General features: G+C 38.8%; 1 protein-coding gene across 7 annotated transcripts in view; it reads right to left on the bottom strand.

Annotated features, from left to right (window-relative positions):
* NALCN (sodium leak channel, non-selective) overlaps positions 1-21,240 on the bottom strand; it is a 282,121-nt gene that overhangs the window by 183,321 nt on the left and 77,560 nt on the right. For 5 of the 7 annotated variants that reach the window (XR_014255981.1, XM_082434589.1, XM_082434590.1 and 2 more), the window contains 3 exons: positions 12,600-12,742; positions 12,365-12,469; positions 4,282-4,368 (listed from right to left, as the gene is read on the bottom strand). Coding sequence is in view for 6 of the 7 variants with exons in the window: in XM_082434589.1 (XP_082290715.1) it covers positions 4,282-4,368; positions 12,365-12,469; positions 12,600-12,742 (335 nt within the window). In the remaining variant the exon portion in view is untranslated. The remainder of the gene's footprint in view (positions 1-4,281; positions 4,369-12,364; positions 12,470-12,599; positions 12,743-21,240) is intronic. The other 2 variants (XM_082434594.1, XM_082434593.1) reach the window with 1 other exon arrangement.

The raw sequence follows: 21,240 nt of genomic DNA, 5'->3' as shown, positions 1-21,240 counted from the left end.
TAGAAAGAGGAAACATTATGTCAAAATGACAGGGCCTCTGGGAGGCAGAAATGCTGTTTTACAGAGGAGATATAATGTTTAAATTCAGGGGTAAAGGGTCTTAGGAGACTGGCTCCTAACGCTGACCGCTAGGTTACCTCTGGGAAGTGGAATGAGGGAGGACAGCTGGAAGAATTTAAAGCAAACTCTTACTTTTTATTTTATTTCTACAGTGTAAAAGTCATTTTAGAAGAACACACTCACATTTTGCTTGTTTTAAAAATAAAAAGAGTGACCGACAAGGGCTTAATTTCCAAAATATACAAACAGCTCACACAGCTCAATATCAAAAAACCAAACACCCCAATCCAAAAATGGGCAGAAAGACCTAAATAGACATTTCTCCAAAGAAGACACACAGATGGCCAACAAGCACATGAAAAGGTGCTCAATAGCTCTAATTACTAGAGAAATGCAAATTAAAACTACAATGAGGTACCACTTCACACCAGTCAGTATGGCCATCATCAAAATAGCTACAAACAATAAATGCTGGAGAGGGTGTGGAGCAAAGGGAACCCTCCTACAATGTTGGTGGGAATGTAAACTAGTGCAACTACTATGGAGAACACTATAAAGGTTCCTTAAAAAACTAAAAATAGAGCTACCATATGATCCAGCAATCCCACTCCTGGGCATATATCCAGAGAAAACTCTAATTCAAAAAGATACATGCTCCCCAATGGTCATTGCAGCACTATTTACAACAGCCAAGACATGGAAGCAACCTAAGTGTCCATCAACAGAGGAATGGATAAAGAAGATGTGGTACATATATACAATGGAGTATTACTCAGCCATAAGAAAGAATGAAATAATGCCATTTGCAGCAACATGGATGGACCTAGAGATTACCATACCAAGTGAAGTAAGTCAGACAGAGAGAGACAAATATCATATGATATCACCTATATGTGGAATCTAAAAAAATGATACAAATGAACTTACTGACATAACAGAAAAGACTCACCGACACAGAGAACAAACTTATGGTTACCAAAGGGGGCGCAGGTGAGGGATAAATTAGGAATTTGGGATTAACAGATACACACTACTACATATTAAATAGATATACAGCTACTGTATAGCACAGGGAACTATATTCAATATCTTGTAATAACCTATAATGGAAAAGAATGTGAAAAAGAATATATATGCATATATATGTTTATATATATATATATATATATATATATATATAAAACTGAATCACCTTGCTGTACACCAGAAACTAACACAGCATTGTAAATCAACTATACTTCAATAAAAAAGAAAACGAACAGAAAGAATAAAAATAAAAAGGAGTAATATGTTACTGATTGTCTTTGAGTGAGATATTATAATCCAAGGCAGTGAGTGAGGTATGGTTCAGATGAAAATTTTCCTGTTACCTAGTTTTAGACGGCATTAATCATTAGTAAGAGCCAAGTGAGTATTTCACGACCATTGTATCTTCAGTACTTTTTCTTTACTTATTTTCTTTCTCTTTAATAAGTTAATAATTAATTCATTTTTCACCCAGACGTGGAAACGTACTCTCTCTCTTTAGTCACAGCTCACGTCATGCCCAATACAAAGAGGTGACCCGTTGGCCATCCCACTTTTCATCCGTACTCCTATAGATCGGCTCTTTCTGGAAAGCATCAGGACCAAAGATGGGACGCTGAGCTGCACGGAGCCTCATCCTGAACTGTCTGCCTTCCTTCTCCCATTGTCTCAAACCACACGTACCATCAACCATACAACTTACCAAGCATGCTGCCACACCCACCATACTCACGTCTCCCAGACGCCACACCCACACAGGGCTAGCCTAACATCCACCCCCCTCTGCTGACCTTTAGTTCCCAATGTCCCTGCTCTGTGCTGCCCCTCAATCACACCTTCATTGCCATCTAGCTCTTACCATTTCAAATCTTTTTCTTTTTTTAATAAATTTATTTATTTCATTTATTTATTATTTTTGGCTGTGTTGGGTCTTTGTTGCTGTGCGCTGGCCTTTTCTAGTCGTGGTGAGCAGGGGCTACTCTTTGCAGTGCGCAGGCTTCTCACTGCAGTGGCTTCTCTTGCTGTGGAGCAAGGGCTCTAGGCACACGGGTTTCTGTAGTTGTGGCTCACAGGCTTCAGTAGTTGTGGCTCGCAGGCTGTAGAGTGCAGGCTCAGTAGTTGCAGCACACGGGCCTAGCTGCTCCGCGGCATGTGGGATCTTCCCGGACTAGGGCTCGAACCCGTGTCCCCTGCATTGGCAGGAGGATTCTTAACCACTGTGCCATCAGGGAAGCCCCTCAAATCTTTTTGATATAGAGGCTCGCTTCCTAATTCAAGACTGCAACCTTGAGGCATCTATTAACAAGCATTTACTAAAATTTTAAACAATGCCTTTGGGGCACAGGAAGACCCTGATTTGGTACTCCTAGCAGGCCTGATCGTTGATTTCTATTACAAATGAACGTTTCCTTGGCATCTTTTTTCAGCTAGATAGAGCATGGGACCAGGAACCAGAAGACCAGGTACAAGTCCTGGTTTCTCCGTTTGTTTGAGGTCAGGAGACTCAGGCGGCCCTCCGGGTCTCCACTTCACCTCTACAAAGGCTGATAGAGGATGCCAATCTTTCCGCAGCACAGGGCTGTACTGAGTCTCACCCTTCCTCACTCCCTGCCTCGTGCTTTCGGTCTCGGTTTAAGTACCACTACCTCACGAGGACCTCCCCTGACTCTCAGACAAGGAGAGCGGACTCCAAATTACATATCCCCATAGCATCCTGCATTACTCCTTCCAAACGCCCATCACTCCTGTGATTGCTAGTTCAAAGCTGGGTTTCCTCCTCACTCCCTGAAGTACCCTGTAAGCTCCATGAGGGGAGGGGCTGGGCTTGTCTTGCTCAGGACCATCTTTGTGTCAGTACATATCGGTTGGTGGATTAATGAATAATGTAAGTAAAAGTACTTTTTAGGCAAGAAGCTGCTGCTCCTACAATGGTTGTCATTGTTATTGCTATGACAGTAATAGCAGTAGTAGAGGTAGCTACAGAAGTTGAATTATTAGCGGCATTGTCACCATCCAATATACGACAGAAAGAGAAGCACAGAATAGTACTTAATATTATCCGTATTCATTGTAAACTCTTCCTCTTTTTCTGCTCTGTCCTTTTCATGGATACAAACAGACAACTATATGATTAAACAGCCATATAGATGTAGCCCACAGGAGAGGTTCAGAGGACAGCATTTTGCTACTTATGTACCAATCCTTGAAATGCACCAGTCCCCACCTGGAGAAAGAGCCAAAAGAAAGACAGAAGATGTGTTCTCATCCTGAAGCAGGTGATAAACCCTTCCCCAAATTATAGGGGGGGGGGGATATGAAAAACTACAAGAAGCAGTCCCCTTGTAGGAAGAGGATTTACAACTGAAAACAGAAAGAGGGTGAAGAAAAGAAAATTCTCCAGGAGGAAGAATCAGTTCTCTGCTCCCAACATGGGACAGCTTGAGCTTTCACCCTTAAAGAGGAGGGAAATGGAAATACAAAAAGCCCTGGAATGGCAGGGATGCCGCTCTTAAGGTGATGTTGTTTTGAATGAGTTACTGCTATTGGTGGGCAGGGAGGGGGGACATGAAAGAGAAGAGGCCACTGTGGTCCACGGAAGAAAAGGAGTTTATTAGGCTTTCTGGGGAGCTCAGAGCAGAAGGTAAGTCCAGAAGGATCACAGGCCAGAGACCTCATGGCCCATCCTCCGGTCACTTGCCAGGGCTTTGGGCTCCCCTGCAATCCCATCGCCTCGTGTCTGCTGCACGTGCACTTTGTTAAGGAAGTGCCTTTATTATACCACGCTGCTGGGAGAGCTTGCAGACGCAGAACAACAGACTACATATTCAAGACATTTCCTTCCTGCGTACTTGGTGAGGTACTCAAGTAAGTGAATTGTGATCTTGACTGCCCCCGGCCCCAAACAATTCAGGCCTTTGCAGAAGAATACCTTTACAAGGTTTAATGAGACAACAAAATTCTTCATCAATTCATTACCACTGGCCTGCTTTTACCTGTGTGCATTCATTTACCACAAATTTACCAAATCCCTAGTGTGTATCTAAACAGGATGTTAGGTCCTGGGAATACAGGATGGAGTGTAATATTGCCCACAAATTTGGGTGGATCTAGAGCTTGGAGAGCTGTAGATTTCCTCGTATAAAATCAAATCAAAGACCTTTGGGGGTGACTTTTAGAAATGGCATCATACCGCACCTGGAGGCAAGCTGGGGCACGTCCCTGGGGTTTGTTGACGTCTACGGCTACCAGCTGCCACCCGCCAGCGGCGTCTTCGTGAAACATCTTCAAGACAAAGGGGAAATGAGTCAGAGACACTTACGATGGAACATCAAGAACTCTAACTTTGTCTGCAGCTTTTTACGTTTTCTTTGCTGTCAAAGATTTGTCTTCTTATGGCTTTATATTTAGAACATGAGTCATTCCAATGATGTCCATTTTAACACTGCAAACGTAAGTGAATAATCATAATAAAGATTATAGCTTGCATTAATTGAGCACTTGCTATGCAACAGGCCGTTTCTGCCTTACATATGCTTTGCATGTAACTGCCCAAATATTCTTCTCCACAAGACTTTAAAAGTAGGTATTTTGTCCCCATTATGTTGATTATTATATATAACATCTCAGAGAAAATGAAAATTAGAATTCCAAAGCGTGGTGTGTTTTTACAAAAAGTGGTAAACTTTTACCTTTATTTAGTAGACAGTTCTCACTGAACCAATAGAAAAATATTCTCAGGATAAATAATATAATGTGCATTTAGCATAGGGAAAGAGGGGAATGGTGTTTTATTTTATTTTTTAAATTAATTAATTTATTTTTGGCTGCAGTGGGTCTTTGTTGCTGTGTGCGGGTTTTCTCTAGTTGCAGCAAGCAGGGGCTACTCTTTGTTGCGGTGCATGGACTTCTCATTGCGGTGGCTTCTCTTGTTGTGGAGCATGGGCTTGAACCTGTGTCCCCTGCATTGGCAGGTGGATTCTTAACCACTGCACCACCAGGGAAGTCCGGCAATGTTATTTTAATGGTAGGAGAATGACAAACCACTTAAAAGACTTTGTGAAATTAGCTTGTGTTAAGCCACAATTAATCTGCTCAGCAGAAATTTTATGTATACATATTTATGAAGGGAAAAAGTAGTTTCTTTTGGCTTAAAAGACATAAATGATGAAATTCAGGATAGTACAGGATGCTAAAATCTGACAGTCATTGAATTAGACATCCAGGTTGCTGGATGTGTAGGTTATCTTACTCATATTCTACCATCTTAAAAATTAGTTATCTAGGGGCTTCCTTGGTGGCGCAGTGGTTAAGAATCCGCCTGCCAATGCAGGGGACATGGGTTCGAGCCCTGGTCTGGGAAGATCCCACATGCTGCGGAACAACTAAGCCCGTGTGCCACAACTACTGAGCCTGCGCTCTAGAGCCCGCGAGTCACAACTACTGAAGCCCACGCACCTAGAGCCCATGCTCCACAACTAGAGAAGCCACTGCAATGAGAGGCCCGCGCACTGCAACGAAGAGTAGCCCCCGCTCGCCGCAACTAGAGAAAGCCCATGCGCAGCAACAAAGACCCAACGCAGCCAAAAATAAATAAATCAATAAATAGATTTATTTTAAAAAATTAGTTGTCTATCAATAATATACTATGCTGGAAAGCATGTACCACTTATAAATATTTTCCCACTACTATATATTTTCTTTTCAGTTCCTTAGGTGTGCCTGCAGGGGCGTGGTGGAATAGGGTGGAATTAAGGATGTTTATTTTTCTAAGAAAAGACGCCAACTACAAGCACTCACTGTTTTATTCCAGCCTGAGCTCACTATCTCACAGACATAAACATTTTCTTTGCCATATTTATGTCTTCATGTTCGTCTGACCGTGTCTGTGTTCAAAAGGGTAACTGTTGATGGAAACATGAGATGATGCAAAGATCCCACTACCTAGGATTTATCATTATAATTTCACACTCCTGGTAACAGAGGTAGTAGATCATCTGCAGAAAGAAAACTTGTCCTCTATAAAATAAGGGAGGTGGAGAGTGACAAATGCCAAAATTCATAGGCCATACGTGTATTTTTAAAATGACAAAATGGCGGTGCACATTTACACAAAGATTCTCTGATCCAAGATGCCAATTACAAATGGTTCTTCTCAGCTGTCCATTTACAGGATTCTGATTCCCTTTAGAATGAATTTTAAAAGGTAAGTTTAGTGGTAGAATCAAGCACATCCGTCACAAATAGGCTCATTCTGAGAATACATATACATTGGTTGAGATGCAAACATGCGTAAGTGCCTTTTAAAGTATCTGTCAAATGTCTGGGAGTCTCTTTTTAAGGAGAAAAGACAAAAGCAATCCCGCCAGTCACGAGGTAGGAACCCTCTGTACAAGCATCCTCTACTCTCTTACCATGGAGCAAAGGATCCCTGAGGCACATATTTGCTTTCATCAGGAGCAGACTAATTTTCTCTGTTAAATGATTTTTTTTCCAATAGACTAAAATCAAATGAATCAATTTAATTGTTAGTGAAAGTGCTCTCTCAAGGTCAGTTCTTTGTGTGAAATAAAGTGAAGGAAATGCAAACATGGTCCATTTCTCTTTAGTTCCCTGAATTATACAACAACATTTGGATTGGTTAATGTAACAGTAGCTACGTGAGGTACATGGTGGGATAGCCAGAGCCGTGAATCCTAGGGTCAAGTCCTTAGGGGAGTGTGGCAGGGGCCGGGGCTGCCAGCTGTGCCTCCATATCTGTTCTTCTTGTCTTACAAAGTAAGAAAAATTTTATGGCCACCAAAAAAAAAAGACGTTCTTTCCCTTTCTTGAAGCTCATCTTGACCATGTAATTACATATATACTGGTCTATGAAATGAAAGCAGAAACTTTCTATTTTTTTCCTTCCTGCTCTTTGGAATATGGATGTAAGAGTTAGAGCTACAGCAGCCATTTTAGTCCAGGAGGCAATTTGGGGAATGGAAGTGATGCAAGGTGGAGCAAAAAGGTAGAAGGATTCTGGATCTATAGCAACACAGACCACCGTAACAACCTTGGATGACATCCTCCAGCTTTATATGATAGAGAAAGGAACCCTATCTTATAGAAGCCACTTATTTGGGGCTTTTTGTCCCTTGCAATTGAACCTAGGTTAACACAAGTGGCTTCATTTTGAATGTCCAATGATTTATTTCATTTTTAAAGATACTAACTGTTCCCCTCTCATTATATTATTAATACAGGTTTACTATTAAATACTTAGAAAATGTGTATGAGCTGTAAAAAAAAAATCTTAAGCCCCTTCCCCAGAGACAAGCACCCCTAGTATTTCAGAGTTAACCTTTCAGGTATATTATGCCCACACACACATATACATATAAACATGAGACCCTTTTACTGCATTAATATGTTATTTGCATATTTTCATATCAATAAAGTTCAATCATGATTTAATGGCTTGCATTTATTCTAATTTCATAATTTATAATCAATACTTTCTGACTAGAGTTAATTTTCTTTCTCTAGCTCTCTCTCTCTTTCTTTCTCTGTCTTTCTTTTTTACTGAAATGCCTCCATAAACATTCTCAAATGTACATCTTTGAGCATTGACCAGAATTTTTCTTAGGATAAATTCCTAGAAGTACAATCTCTTTGTCAAATAGTTTATATGTTTTTAAGGCTTTTGACACATATTGCCAAACTATTTTCTAGAAAGGATGCTCTAATTCACACTTAGTAATTATGTATGAAAGTACCCCTTTCTCCACCTTTCAGTCAACAAGAAAACCTTTTTTTGTTTGTTTTAATAGAAAAGAGAAGCCAGAAAAAAGATAGCACATTGACAGCAGGGCCTGTAATGACCAAATTAAAAGGAGGTAGGATCTCAGGGAGCAAAACGGAAGACTCTTATGGCTGAGGAAGCTGGTTTGAGCCCCCGTTCTAGCACGTACCAGTTATGTAATACTGGATAAAATAATTAACTTTCCAATCCGTGTCCTTTTTTAACCTGCAAAGCAGAGACAATAATAATACCAACTTCACAATGTGATTGTGAAGATTAAATAAGATTGCTTGTAAAGCCAATAGCGTGGTGCTTAGTGCAGCTCTCAAGATATGTGATTTATTGTAGTAAAGTGTTATGAATTAGTGGAATATTACCAATAACCACGTGCGCACCCTCCTCTTAGTACAACCACTTGGGAATCCATGGAGGTTTCAGTCTTGAGAATCATCTCATGCTTGCCTGTTTGCAACTGCCAGCGTTTTATAAAGGGTCACCTGATTTTGCTAAGAATGCTTTGCGGATTGTTCTATTGTACTTTAGGCAGAATATCATCATCAATGACAACAATAACAGATTATCTAATGGGAGGTGGTAGAGAATAATGGATCTTGGTAATAGGGGTGACCACTAGCAACTGAATTAAAATCCCAAACCCAAGACACACATACACATTTGGTAATGAAAAGAAAATCCAAAAGTTATTTTGAAATTCCCATGCTCTTTGGGTTCTTTCAAAATCAATCATCTTAAAAAACAGGTAATAGTCATTATCACACAAAATAATGAGGGTGGACACTTGACTTGATTTCATAATCAAATAATATACTCAATGACTCAGACTCACAAGACATAATTCTCATGTATGGCTTCCTATGATGAATGTATTATTCCATTACTATAGTTTCTTATTAGAAGGAGCTCACTATTGTACCTTCTACCAAAGCCTTCCCAGAAATTGCTTTCACTAAATTGCTTTCTCACATATTTTAATGATGTATATTCATGTGGAAACCAATAGTCTTGGAACGCAGTAAACAAATTTTTACTAAAGTTTTGTTTTGGAGCATTACGTTGTACACATCTTTTCACGGAGGAGAAATTCTTTTTATTTTCAATCATGTGCCTTTTCACCTATGCCTTTCTGCCTTTAAGCTGGTATTGCACATTTACACAGAAGTTGTTCCAGTACTGTAGGAACCTATATTCTGAGAAGATTCATGGAACTACAAAGGAGAAAGAATTCCTGTGTCCTTTTATCAACTCCACCCTTATCTGTCTTGTATCTTATTAATTCAGAAAACATGGGCCAGCAAGTGTGCTCAGTCAGAGACAATGACAGACCCAGAAATTACTGCTCTCTTTAGACAATCAGAATATTTACTTACTCATCCCTCAATATGGCCTTACTGGGCCATGATTTGTATATAAAAGTTAGGTACGGATTGACTGCCAGAGGCTGCCTTGTGTCTCTTGTCACTATATATACAACACTTAGCCTTGTGGGGCCCTAAAGTTTAGTTCTTTCGGTTCTCTTCCAGGCAAAGTGAGATAAGCTCATTCCTACCGTAAATCAGCCTAGATCAGAAGACCACACGACTGGCAACAGATATCTGAGGTGAAGTGTCTAAGGAATGGCAGTGCAAGTCTGGACCAGACATGCACGATGCCCAGGACGTGTTCCACTAGCACATCGGCCCATCCCAACACCTTTCTCTGGGGCAACACCCCTACAAACGTGTAGCATGGGAAGTCCTATTGTGGGCTGACACAGGGGGCTATTATATCCTGGATGTACAAATCTCTTGCACTTTAATCCAACATATAACCGAGCATGTGGCAACAGTGACCTGTGTCAAATGATTATGCAGGTACGGGAGTCACCATCCCCATCAGAGTTCAGGCAAACTACTGACTACTAATCTGAAAATTTCCACGTCGTTTTCCTTTTGTTCTCCTGCTACCTGCTCTATTATGGTCTCCATAAGACCATTGGCATTAATTTTTCTGTAATTTGTTTCTATGCTGTGACTCGGAGGCAGGTTGCTTTGCTATTTTAAAGAAAGGGTTCTCATCACTGATTCTCTTTTGCCTCTTAACATATCAGAGCCAAATCTGTTGAACCTCCTAAGATGTCGGAAAGCCCCTACTTTATCCTGTTAATGTGTGTAATTTTTCTTTCTACTCACACAGTCCTCCTGGGAAGTCCAGGGACTTAGAAATATCAACAAGTCCACCATCCCCAGGACCCTCTTTGCCCTCCTATGAGGATAACTTACAGAGAACAACTGCAGACGTCCCACATACTAGAGGAAGACAAGAACTGACTTCATTTCTAAAAAGCTGTGTGCTTCACAATACACAACCATCTTTATTTTATTTCTTTAAAGCCCATCTGTTTTGTTAGAACTAGAAACTTGTGATTTAGTGTTTTAAACCATCGAACGAGAAGGCCTTTGTGCAGAGTTGTCTCTGATTTTACAAACCTAACAGAATCGTGGCAAATGATGCCTCTCCCTTCCCCACACACAAAAGCATCTGGAACACTTGCTGAGTGGCTGGCGAGGGCATGGGCGGGGCCTGCGGCCTGTTGCCAGGCAGCCCAAGTGGTGTTTTACCAGAGAGGCTGCGGCTGGAGCTTCGGTTGCTTAGCAACCAGGTCCTCAGCCACAGCATTTTTCTTAATGAAGGTTTTTCACAGTTCTCTGGGTGATTACCTCTGCTGAATACCTAGAGGCATTACGTCTGAATTACCATCTTATTCCTCCTGATTAAGGACAATTTTGCATCAAAGCAATTTTGTACAACTGTGTTCACAGTCTCTCCACATTTCACTTTCTATTGTAACTGCTGGCTGATTTGGTGGCACTTCCAAACACCACTTTTCCAGCTGTGGTTTTACAAATAAGAGTTACTTAATAAGCACTATATAGTTTTAAAGACATTTTAGGTCATCTCTCAGGAATATCGAACGTGAATTCTGTGTGGAGTTCATAGTTCTATGTCCCACTTTGTTCTCAATGTCTATACTGGAAAACACACCTTCACGAGGCCGTCACTCTATTTAAAAGACATGTCAGAATGGACTTGGAACTTTACGATTTCTCATAGCTCACTAAAAAGATGAGAGAGGAAATGAGTACTGGATGTGGCGGACTCACTGAAGGTTTTCCTACATGCCATCTGTGACATAACCTAGATAATACTTCAAAAAATCTTTCATGGAAGTTTGAATAGCTGTTTGACAAAACTGAAAAATATAAATACTATTTCATCTATAATGAACTAGACCATTCGAACTTTCACAACATCATAAAAATACTGCACAAGGCTCTTCCAAATATTAGCATGTTTAATAGCATTTTCACTATTAGTTATTAAATATAAATATCTTATTTTTTTTACCTTTGCATTTCTTCTTAATTTTATTCCTCTGCTTCATCCCCACTCCCAGTGAGCCACTATCCTGAATCCTTTTCTTTATAATTTTAATACGTAGGCATAAATACAATTATTTAAAAAAATAATATATATTATTTTAAAAGTAATAATTATATAAATATAATTATTAAAAGTTCAATTTGGAGATTTGCAAAGTAAAATTTGTACCTCAGATCTTTCACAGATACCTTTGTCCTAACAGACCTGTGTAAGTATTTACAAACTTATGTTAAATTTCTCTTAAAATTTAACATTAAAGCAATAGTTGCAAGGCATAAAGTAATTTCATTCTCAATTCTGGAATTTTTATTTTCTCTCTCTCTTATTAAGATTTATACCGGAAGAAGATATATAAACCTATTCTTCCTCTTTCTAACCACCAAAAAACAAACACACAAAACAAAACCAAAAATAAGAACAAAAGACATTGGATCTGAATTGCCCTCTTATGTAATAAATGCCATGCCACTTTTAGTCAAATTCTAGGATACTTCCAATTTCTTGGGAGCAGAGTGGAAACCTTCTGAATATGCAGTAATTCCTCAAAATTCACAGGCATGCATTTGGGATGGAGGGGTCCTCTTCATAATTTATTATATTGTGATTGGTTCATTCTGAATGAAATAAATTTTCCTTCTGAAAAATTCTAATCCTATACCTAAGGGCCATTATACTGGTTTCAATTACGTGAATATTTTAAAATGGGGAATTCCACAGTTGCTATATTTTATCAGCAAGTCCTTGGAGGACATGTGATGGTAGAATCAAATGGAAGGTACATAATAAATATGATGATAAGCCTGGTTTTCTATCAAACCCACCCATGGGGCTGTTAAAAATATAGGTGCCCTTGCCCCATCACCCAGAAAATCTGATTTGGTCGCTCTGGGTTTGGGGCTTTGCACCTGTATTTTTAATCAGCTCCCTCAGTGAATCTGATTGCAGAAGTTGGTGATAACAGGGTTTCTCAAGTCCCATCAAGTTCCATCAATGTCCAGGGTGGTGCAGAGGGACACGCCCAGTTCAAGTGGGTTACATCGTCATCTCCGGATACTGTACCTGCGTCGTGGCTGTCGAAGTAGTGCTGCTTCTCGATCCCCACATCTGTTGAAACTGTACCCTGATTTCGGCAAATGTTTCAATGATGACAGCAATAAACACATTCTGAAAGAAAATGACAAACCACATTTACCAAAGACTGGGCATGAGGGAGTGAGGGCAACCGAAAACAAACAAAAGATCTGCAGAAACTGTCAGAAAGCATAGACTGGATGAGTATGAATTTTTAGAGTACCTTAACAAGCCAGGCAAGGAAGAAAATAAGGGTAATGAAGTAGAAATAGGAACGCCAGCGGGGAAAGCTGTCGATGGCTCTGTACATGAGGAATACCCAGCCTTCCTGGGATGCAGCCTCGTACACGGTGAAGATGCTGGTGCCTGTCAAGAGAGAGGGGAGCCGGCTAAGCTGGGGTGGACTTTTGAAATGAGAAAACATTTTTCAGAAACACAATCAATATTTATCCATGCTCATTTTCTCAATGACAAAAGCTCTGCTAAAGGGACTCAGATCACACGCAACATTTTATTGCTCTTAGTCTTAGGATTTTGATAAAGTTGCTTCTGACTTCAAGCCAGGGCAGTTTTAATATCTCTAGCAATGAAATCATTTTAGGTTACAGATTTCGCTGTTAAATGCATTTAACAATGCGGAAAAGAACACTAACAATCAAGCCAAGTAAAGATATAATAAAAAACGGATGTGTACCATGTACGCTTGCCACTTGGGGCTTAACACTTTTAGCGTGCTGAAAAGCACTTGAAATAAGTCCGAGAACTGGGTTTCATTTGAAATCACGTTCTCATAGGGAGAACTAAAGTATCTTAGGCTCCAAAAATTCATGTGATGGAGCCTGTCTTTGGATTCCATGGTGTTTACACTGAACACCAAAACGTAAGTTAGTAAATCATTAAAGAGTACTTTGTATTGTCTACGAGCATTGCCTCATTGAAAATACTACTGATAATGAAAAGAAGGAAAAGGGAACAATATGTGGGCAGAGTTTTGAACGTATGGTTAAGAGAATCTAAAACGTCATTCAGAGGAAAGCCAGTGTTTAATCCTCACGGCATTACGAGTATGTGTCATTATTTCCCAGTTTTACAGATGGGAAAACTAAAGCACATAAAGTGTAGGGAGTTTGTCTAGGGATGCACACATAATAATCAGGGGAACTAGAGTTAACCCAGGCGCTCAGGAACGAGGACCTGCATATTTAACTGTGATGATATCCTGTCTCCTGACATCTTTCCTGTGGCTTAGTTTCCCCATCTGTAAAATGGGGAAATAATAATTAAGACATACCTCAAAGTATTGTGAGGATTAAATGATTTCGTTTCTGTCAAGCACTGACATTTGATGAGCACTTAATAAGTTTTAGGCATTATTATAAACAATGAAAATAACTGCTCATTATTTTGTGAAAAACCATACAAATAAAAAATATAGTACTCAGTTGAAGTTGTTTACAACTTTGGGTTTTTATTCATAAAACTGGTAAACATTTGTACCTCAACAAATTCCACTGCTATAAATGAGTTAAATTATTATAGGATATAAAACCAATATCTACCCATATATGTGCTAATTTAAAATTAGAATGTGCATACAATCAAATGTCCAAACTAAGAAGGAGGTTACTAAATTTGGCTGACGTCTGACTGCCTCTCTGGGCCTGTGCATGCAGGAAGAAGAATCAGAGCATCAGTGAATTCGAAAGCACCCAGAACAGCAGAAAAGTGTAGCAGCAAATGGGGACAAATGAGAAATAACAAGGCTTGAAAGAAAAGCTGAGAGAAAGAGGGAAAGCGGATCCCTGTTTGGTGAATGCCTATTAGGCACTAATCTGTGCTACGTAGTTTATGTAAAATATAACTTCATATATGTACTGCCTCTCATTTTAAGAATCGCATTTGGTACATTGGTAAGTCGTTGCCATAGCAACTAGTATTTGTAGAACACGTTTAGTTTCAAGGCTCTTTCACATACTTAAATGCTAAGGAAATCCCTGTCTACTTAGGCAGGTAGATGGCTAGGTGGGTATAAGCACAGATAATATCCATCACATTTTACAGAAAAGCGAAGTGAAGGTCACTAGATAATGAAGTTGTCCGAGTTAAAAAGAAACAAAACCAGAATCTAAACCCATATCATCAGGCTCCAGGTCTTAAACTCTTTTTTTCTTTACCATTTACTTATATATATTCTCTTGCTTGGCACCAGGGCTTTAGAAAGACCTTATTTTCTCTTATCCTCAATTCAAATGAAGTTATCGATAATTATTTTCTGAGGGACTATGATGGCTAAGTTTATAGTCTATTGAGGAGCTCATACAAGAAAATAACTTTTAAGAGAAAGATTCACAGAGGAACAGCATGCACCAAATATAAAATGGCAACAGAAAACAGAAGTGACTGTTTCCATTAATGATCCCTACATACTAAAAATATACAACGTTTTTGCTTTTATGGTCTGAATATGAAGGACCATTTTAACATAAGATGTAATTTAAGTCCCTTATTTTTTTCTAGTTATGTGAACTAAAAAAGAAAAGTGGCTGCAGAAATCCATTATGAATTATCATTAAAGTTTAATTGCTTTACCGATTGAGCATTTACAGGTAAAATACGAGGATCATCAATACAAGATAAAATGTGAAAGGAATACTGAAAATTATCCTTCCTCTAACTTGCGCAGATCTTTCTTTATTACATCTACAGGGAAGATGCTACTTGAAATTAAGTAAAAAATAGTATGTTCAATGAGTAATCTTGAAGCGTTTACTCCATTTTTCCTAATTCGACACCGAAGAAAGAAAAGTAGGAACCTTCAGTACAGCTCAGAGAGCAAGGTTTGTTGCTACAAAGAGATGAGACGCTTGTGAAAATGGAACCAAAAAACTCCCTAAGAAAATGCTTACTATTGAAAAAAGTGTTTCCCATGTACATGAACGATGCGGGGTCGAAGGCTTTGGGGATGTTACTGAGTGGCAAGAGCAAAGGCAGTGGAATAAGACAGCCCTTCCGCACCACTTTCCTGCTCCGGACTTCGACAAATGTACGAAAAGAAAATCGCTTTTGAAGAGGCTTTCCGGTGTTTAAACTGACAGAATAAAATGTATGATCTTCTTACTTTCTGTGAGAAGCTGACAACGCTGAGGGTGAAACTGGTGCCGCCGACACTTATTTTGCACAGCCTGTTCCCTCTGGCCGCCCCCGTGCTGCGCTCCGGTCCTCTTTGCCAGCTCCCCTGTGGTCCTCCAGCCCAGCTCACCTCCTCTGCCCTCAGGCCACTCGCGCTGCTGCTCCTCCCAGAGAGGCCTGAGCTCACCTGTATCCCCTCACTTGTCACATGGACTTCTGTTACCTTGCTCGTCTCCCTCGCTAGGTGTCCGCACTCTAAGTTACAACTGTATCTTTCACTTCTGGACTTGGCATTGAGAAACACTGCAGAACTGGTGATAAATAAAACAATGATCATATAGTATAGAGACACAGGAAGGCCTTCCTCATATACTTGGGTTTTTTTTCATCGATTCTTCCTTGGTGTAAATATTACACAGATGATTTGGAAACAAAGGGAACTATTTTATAACTGACTTTATATTTGGCTGATTTTCACAATTCACTGAAAACACATACACATATATCAATTTAAAAGCCCACGCTACAGAGAAACAGGAAAGTTTTCCTCTATTGTTTAATCCAGAATGGGACATTGCTAGAAAACAACATATTGATACATACGAAATACTTTTTTCTAGTTATACTCCAGCATATTTTTAGTCCATTTGAATGATGGAACTAAAATTTCTAGCTGAAAAGACCACACTTTTGTTAAATGAATAATGATTCTACAACAGCACTTGGAAATAGAATGCATTCTCTTTCCAGAGCCCGTGTGGCCTACTCCAAAAATATTTCTGGGAAGCTCCTGGAACAGCATGGCTTTCTTAGACCCCAAAATCTCAAAGCACAAATTCAAGCCATATAAGAAACAAAATTCCAACAGTGATACTCAGCTCGTCAATTCTCTTAACTTCATTCATTCTTCTTGACCTCTTCCTTTGGTGGTTTGAATTCGCTGGCTAAAAAGACCCACAAGTCTACATTTAGAAGATAAATCCTCACCTTGGAACTTTCTACAGGCTGCCTATATTAAGACATAGTATTTTTTTAATAGCTCTGAACAAAATTATATTCCAAGCTGTTTTGACTATCTTTAGAATTATATTTACTGCTTGGTTGTCTTCCGTGAACTCTTTTTCCATGAAAAAAAGGGAGAAATTGACTGTGTCCTGGGAATATTCCTTATTGTGTCTTCTAGTCGTACATTACGTGACACCATTGAGTCATCTGACTTTCAAATGACAGGGTCATGAAATTGTGGTGATAACTAAACAAGCTACAAACTTGGGGTTCCTATTCCACCAAACCGCCCCTCACCATCTCCCCATTTACCTCTTCACGTGATCTGTACCCTCAAATCTGATGGATGGAACTCAGGCGATAATAAATTTTACCCAACAGTGGTGATTAAAAAGTAAATCTATTTGTCATGAGACAGTTAAAAACACATGCCATGGGGCTTCCCTGGTGGCGCAGTGGTTGAGAATCTGCCTGCCAATGCAGGGGACACGGGTTCAAGCCCTGGTCTGGGAAGATCCCACATGCCACGGAGCAACTGGGCCCGTGAGCCACAACTACTGAGCCTGCGCGTCTGGAGCCTGTGCTCCGCAACAAGAGAGGCCGCAACGGTGAGAGGCCTGTGCACCGCGATGAAGAGTGGTCCCCACTTGCCACAACTAGAGAAAGCCCTCGCACAGAAACGAAGACTCAACACAGTCATAAGTAAATAAATAAATAAATAAAAGAACGTGAATTTCTAAAAAAAAAAAACACATGCCATGTTAAGTTAAAAAAAAAACAATGAGAGAGATGTGTATTCTTAAGGTGGACATCTAGATTCAACATAATCAACTTTTGTCACTAAGGCTGGAGGTATCCAGATATATGAAATGTGAAGAAGGTCAGGAGACCAACACAGCAAGGAAGGCCCACCCTGACTTACAGAGGTTTGTTAAATAAATCAACAATAATTAAATTACTTGGGATGATGTCACCTTTCTAATGAAGAAAACCTTCATGAAAATGTTTTCTCTTCCTTGAAATTATGTTTAATTTTACTAAACTATATTTCCAAACTAATTATCACAAGTATTTCCCCTGATAGACTGTGATATAACTTTATGATTATAATAATCTATACACAACTCATCTACATGCTTAGCTGATGACCCAGGGGCATTCAGCCTGAGGATTGCCGTGTGGCCACTGAGTTAACAAAACAAAGTAACATTTTTTATTTGCTCTTCCAGAACATGGAGCAAACACAAAAGGACTTCTTTTCTTCTAAATGCTTCAAAATGTATTTAGAAACCTTATGGGTTTTGAGCTGAATTTTTGCTTAGAATTTTTTTTTTTTTTTTAAACAATTAAGCCCTCTTTTGACACAACTTTGCCTCACTGGTGAGACCACTTTGTCGGTTACCTTAAACCTCACTGTTCACAGCACTAAAGCTTTGCGACAAGATCAAAGGCCATATGGAAAAAAAACCAAAAACCACATATGTTTATACATATTTTCTAAGTGAAACTTCTTTCATAAGTCGTAAAGATTCTTAGTTGAAATGTATTTCTTCAGAGAGAGAATTTCTAAACACCCAAGTGCTAAATATGAAATACTTCTAGAAGAGGAGAGGTGAAAGCTTTAACTACAGTATTCACAAATGGAAAAGAAGTGTTGACAAGGCTGATGCTGACATTGGCAGGAAAGTTTAGGCATAAAGTAGAGCGGTTCCAAGGACGCTGAGCCCATATGCCAACTAAAACAGTCCCCGCCTCTGGAGTTGGGCAATTTCCACGGAGGCTGGGAATAAGAGCAGCAAAGCAGAGGTCATGACAGATAACTGTCACGTCCCTGCCTTTGAAGAGCAGTGATTTTAGATCAAAAGAGCTTCTTGGAAATTTATTTTCCATTAGTTGATTAAAAAACAGAACAAAACTATGCTTAGCCGCAGTTAGCCTTCAGCGACCTTCCCTAGCATTCAAACTGTCCACTGCTTCTAACCTATATGACCTTCCTGGGCCTCAGACTCTGGCCATAATGGTACTTGCTGGTCACCACTAACACACTAAATAAATGTTGTTTGGTAGCTTTTAAAATTTTCTCAAAAAGCAAGCAAAACATACCATGTAGGAAATGTGGTTTCTTTTAGAGTGTTTTAGCTTTGTCACTTACTTTTCAAAGATCTATTGGAAAGTACACTCAAAAGAAATCAAGGCAAAAAGGCCAGAACGTCATGTAATTCTTAGGGAGTTACCAGTTATGACATTAGAATTTCATAATAGTCCAAAATTAGAACCAAGCATTTGGAAAAAGTACTAAGACTTTCTTGTCTTCATATCTGGGGACACACATGGTTCATATCTCTGCATTACCAGGCACAAGCAAGGAAAATACAAATTAACTTTAAGGTAAAGTTGGTCAGTCTACCTCAGAATAGCCACAACAGTGAGAATTGGTTTTATTTTTAAATAAAACTGAACTAGTAAATAAGCACAGGATAGAAAGATCAACCAAGACTGGAATTAAATAATTTTACTTTTTTGTTCAGAGGCATTTTAAAATCTGATTCAGGTCTAAGTGGGATAGAAGAAAGATACCTGAGTGATATTGACCAAATGTAATTAACAATAAATGAGATAAGAAATACAAATAACATACGGCTTTAACTAAAAATAAAGTTCTTGTTTGTGTTATGATAAACATACAATTTCTATAATTTACAATGAAAGATTTAATTACATTGATTTAACCACTGATATAATATAAAACCGAAAACAAGAACATGTTCTAATATAATTCATATTAATACTATAATCGAACAGTTACAACTGAATAGGAAATAATTACTTATTGTTAAAAATTTAAAACTATACATAGGCAAATATTTGGTCATATATCTTCACATTGATATTATGTGTACAAAAATATTCACAGTATTTTTCCTGTATTTGCTGTCTACTTTCTTCCATAAACTCCTAAGGCTAAAACAGGTTTTAAAATCCAGTTTTTAAACTGGTTTAGATTTATTTTTTGGATGTGTCACAGATATAATTTTAGATTTCTTGAGGTTATACTAAGATTGAAAAACAGTTCACATGTATTAAAAGCTGTGTTAACAAGGAAGCAAGATACTATGTTTTCCTACCAGGCCAGCACTTCCAATGTAAACCAGAATTCTACATAGGTGAGGTAAGAATGTGAGCAAATAGTATAAACTTTCCAGAGAATTAATAGACTTCATTTTTTAAGAGTAGTTCTGGCTTGCAGGAAAACTGAGTAGATAGCCCCAAGAATTCCCATTTATCCCCTCTCTCTGCACCCTATTAACCTCTTGCATTAGTGTGGTACGTTTGCTACAATTCATGAAGCCACGTTGAGCCATTATTATTAACTCAAGTCCATAGTTTACATTATAGTTCACTCTTTGTGTTGTACAGTTAGATGGGTCTTGACAAATACATAATATTATATATCCACTATTGCAGTATCATACAGGATAGTTTCCCCATCCTAAAAGTCCACTGTGCTACACCTATTTAACCCCTACCCTTCTCTGAAACCCTGGCAACCACCGACTTTTTCACTATCTCTACAGTTTTGCATTTTCCAAACTGTCATATAGTTGGAATCATAGAGTAACAGCTTTTCAGACTATTTCTTTCACTTAGCAATATGCAGTTATCATTCCTCTGTGTCTCTTGGTGGCTTGACAACTCATTTCTTTTTACTGCTGAACAATATTCCTTGTATGGATGTACCACAGTTTATCTCAAGTTATACCCTATAAGGGGGCATCTTGGTTGCTTCCAGTTTTTGCCAATTAGGAATAAAGCTGTTACAAACAATCACATGCAGGTTTTTGTGTGGATATGTTTTCAATTCATTTGGGTAAATACCTAGGAGCATAATTGCTCAATCATATAGTGAGACTATGTTTAGCTTAAAAGAAAAAAAAAAACCTGACCAAGCGTCTTCTAAAGTGGCTGTACCATTTTGCATTGTCACCAGCAATGAATGAAAGTTCCTACTGTTCCATGTTCTCATCAGTATTTGGTATTGTCAGTGTTTTGGATTTGTGTCACTCTGAGAGATGTGTAGTAGAATCTCGTTGTTTTAATTTGGAATTCTTTAATTACATATGATGTTGAGCATTGTTTATATGCTTATTTGCCATGTGCTTATCTTCTTTGGTGAGATGTCTGTTTTTTGCCCATTTTTAAATTGGTTTGTTTTCTTATTGTTGAGCTTTAAGAGTTCTTTGTATATTTTGAATACAAGTCTTTCATCAGATATGTGTTCTTCATGTTTTTTCTCTAGTCTGTGGCTTGTCTTTTTATTCTCTTAAGAGTGTTTTTTGCATAACAGAAGTTATTGATTTGATGAAGTCCAACTTAGTTATTTTTTCTCTTATGTATCATGCTTCTGGTGTTGCCAAACCCCAAATCACTGCCAAACCCAAGGTCACCTAGATATTTCTCCTACGTGATCTTCTACAGTTTTATAGTTTTACATTTTTCACTTAGGTCTATGACCTAGTTTGAGCTAATTTTTGTGAAAGCTGTACTGGATGTATCTAAATTCATCTTTTCTTTGTGTGAATCTCCAGTACTTACAGCACCATTTGTTGACAAGACCATCCTTTTTCCATAGAATTGCTTTTGCTTCTTTGTTGAAGACCAAGTGACTGTATTTTTGTGGGTATATTTGGGGGCTGTCTATTCTGTTCCATTGACCTAGTTTCTATTTTACT

The sequence above is a fragment of the Balaenoptera physalus genome (genome assembly GCF_965194825.1).
Source record: "Balaenoptera physalus genome assembly, chromosome: 18".
NCBI lineage: Eukaryota > Metazoa > Chordata > Mammalia > Artiodactyla > Balaenopteridae > Balaenoptera > Balaenoptera physalus.
Note: the sequence above shows the minus strand (reverse complement) of the source record. Positions and strands in the feature narration are given on the sequence as shown.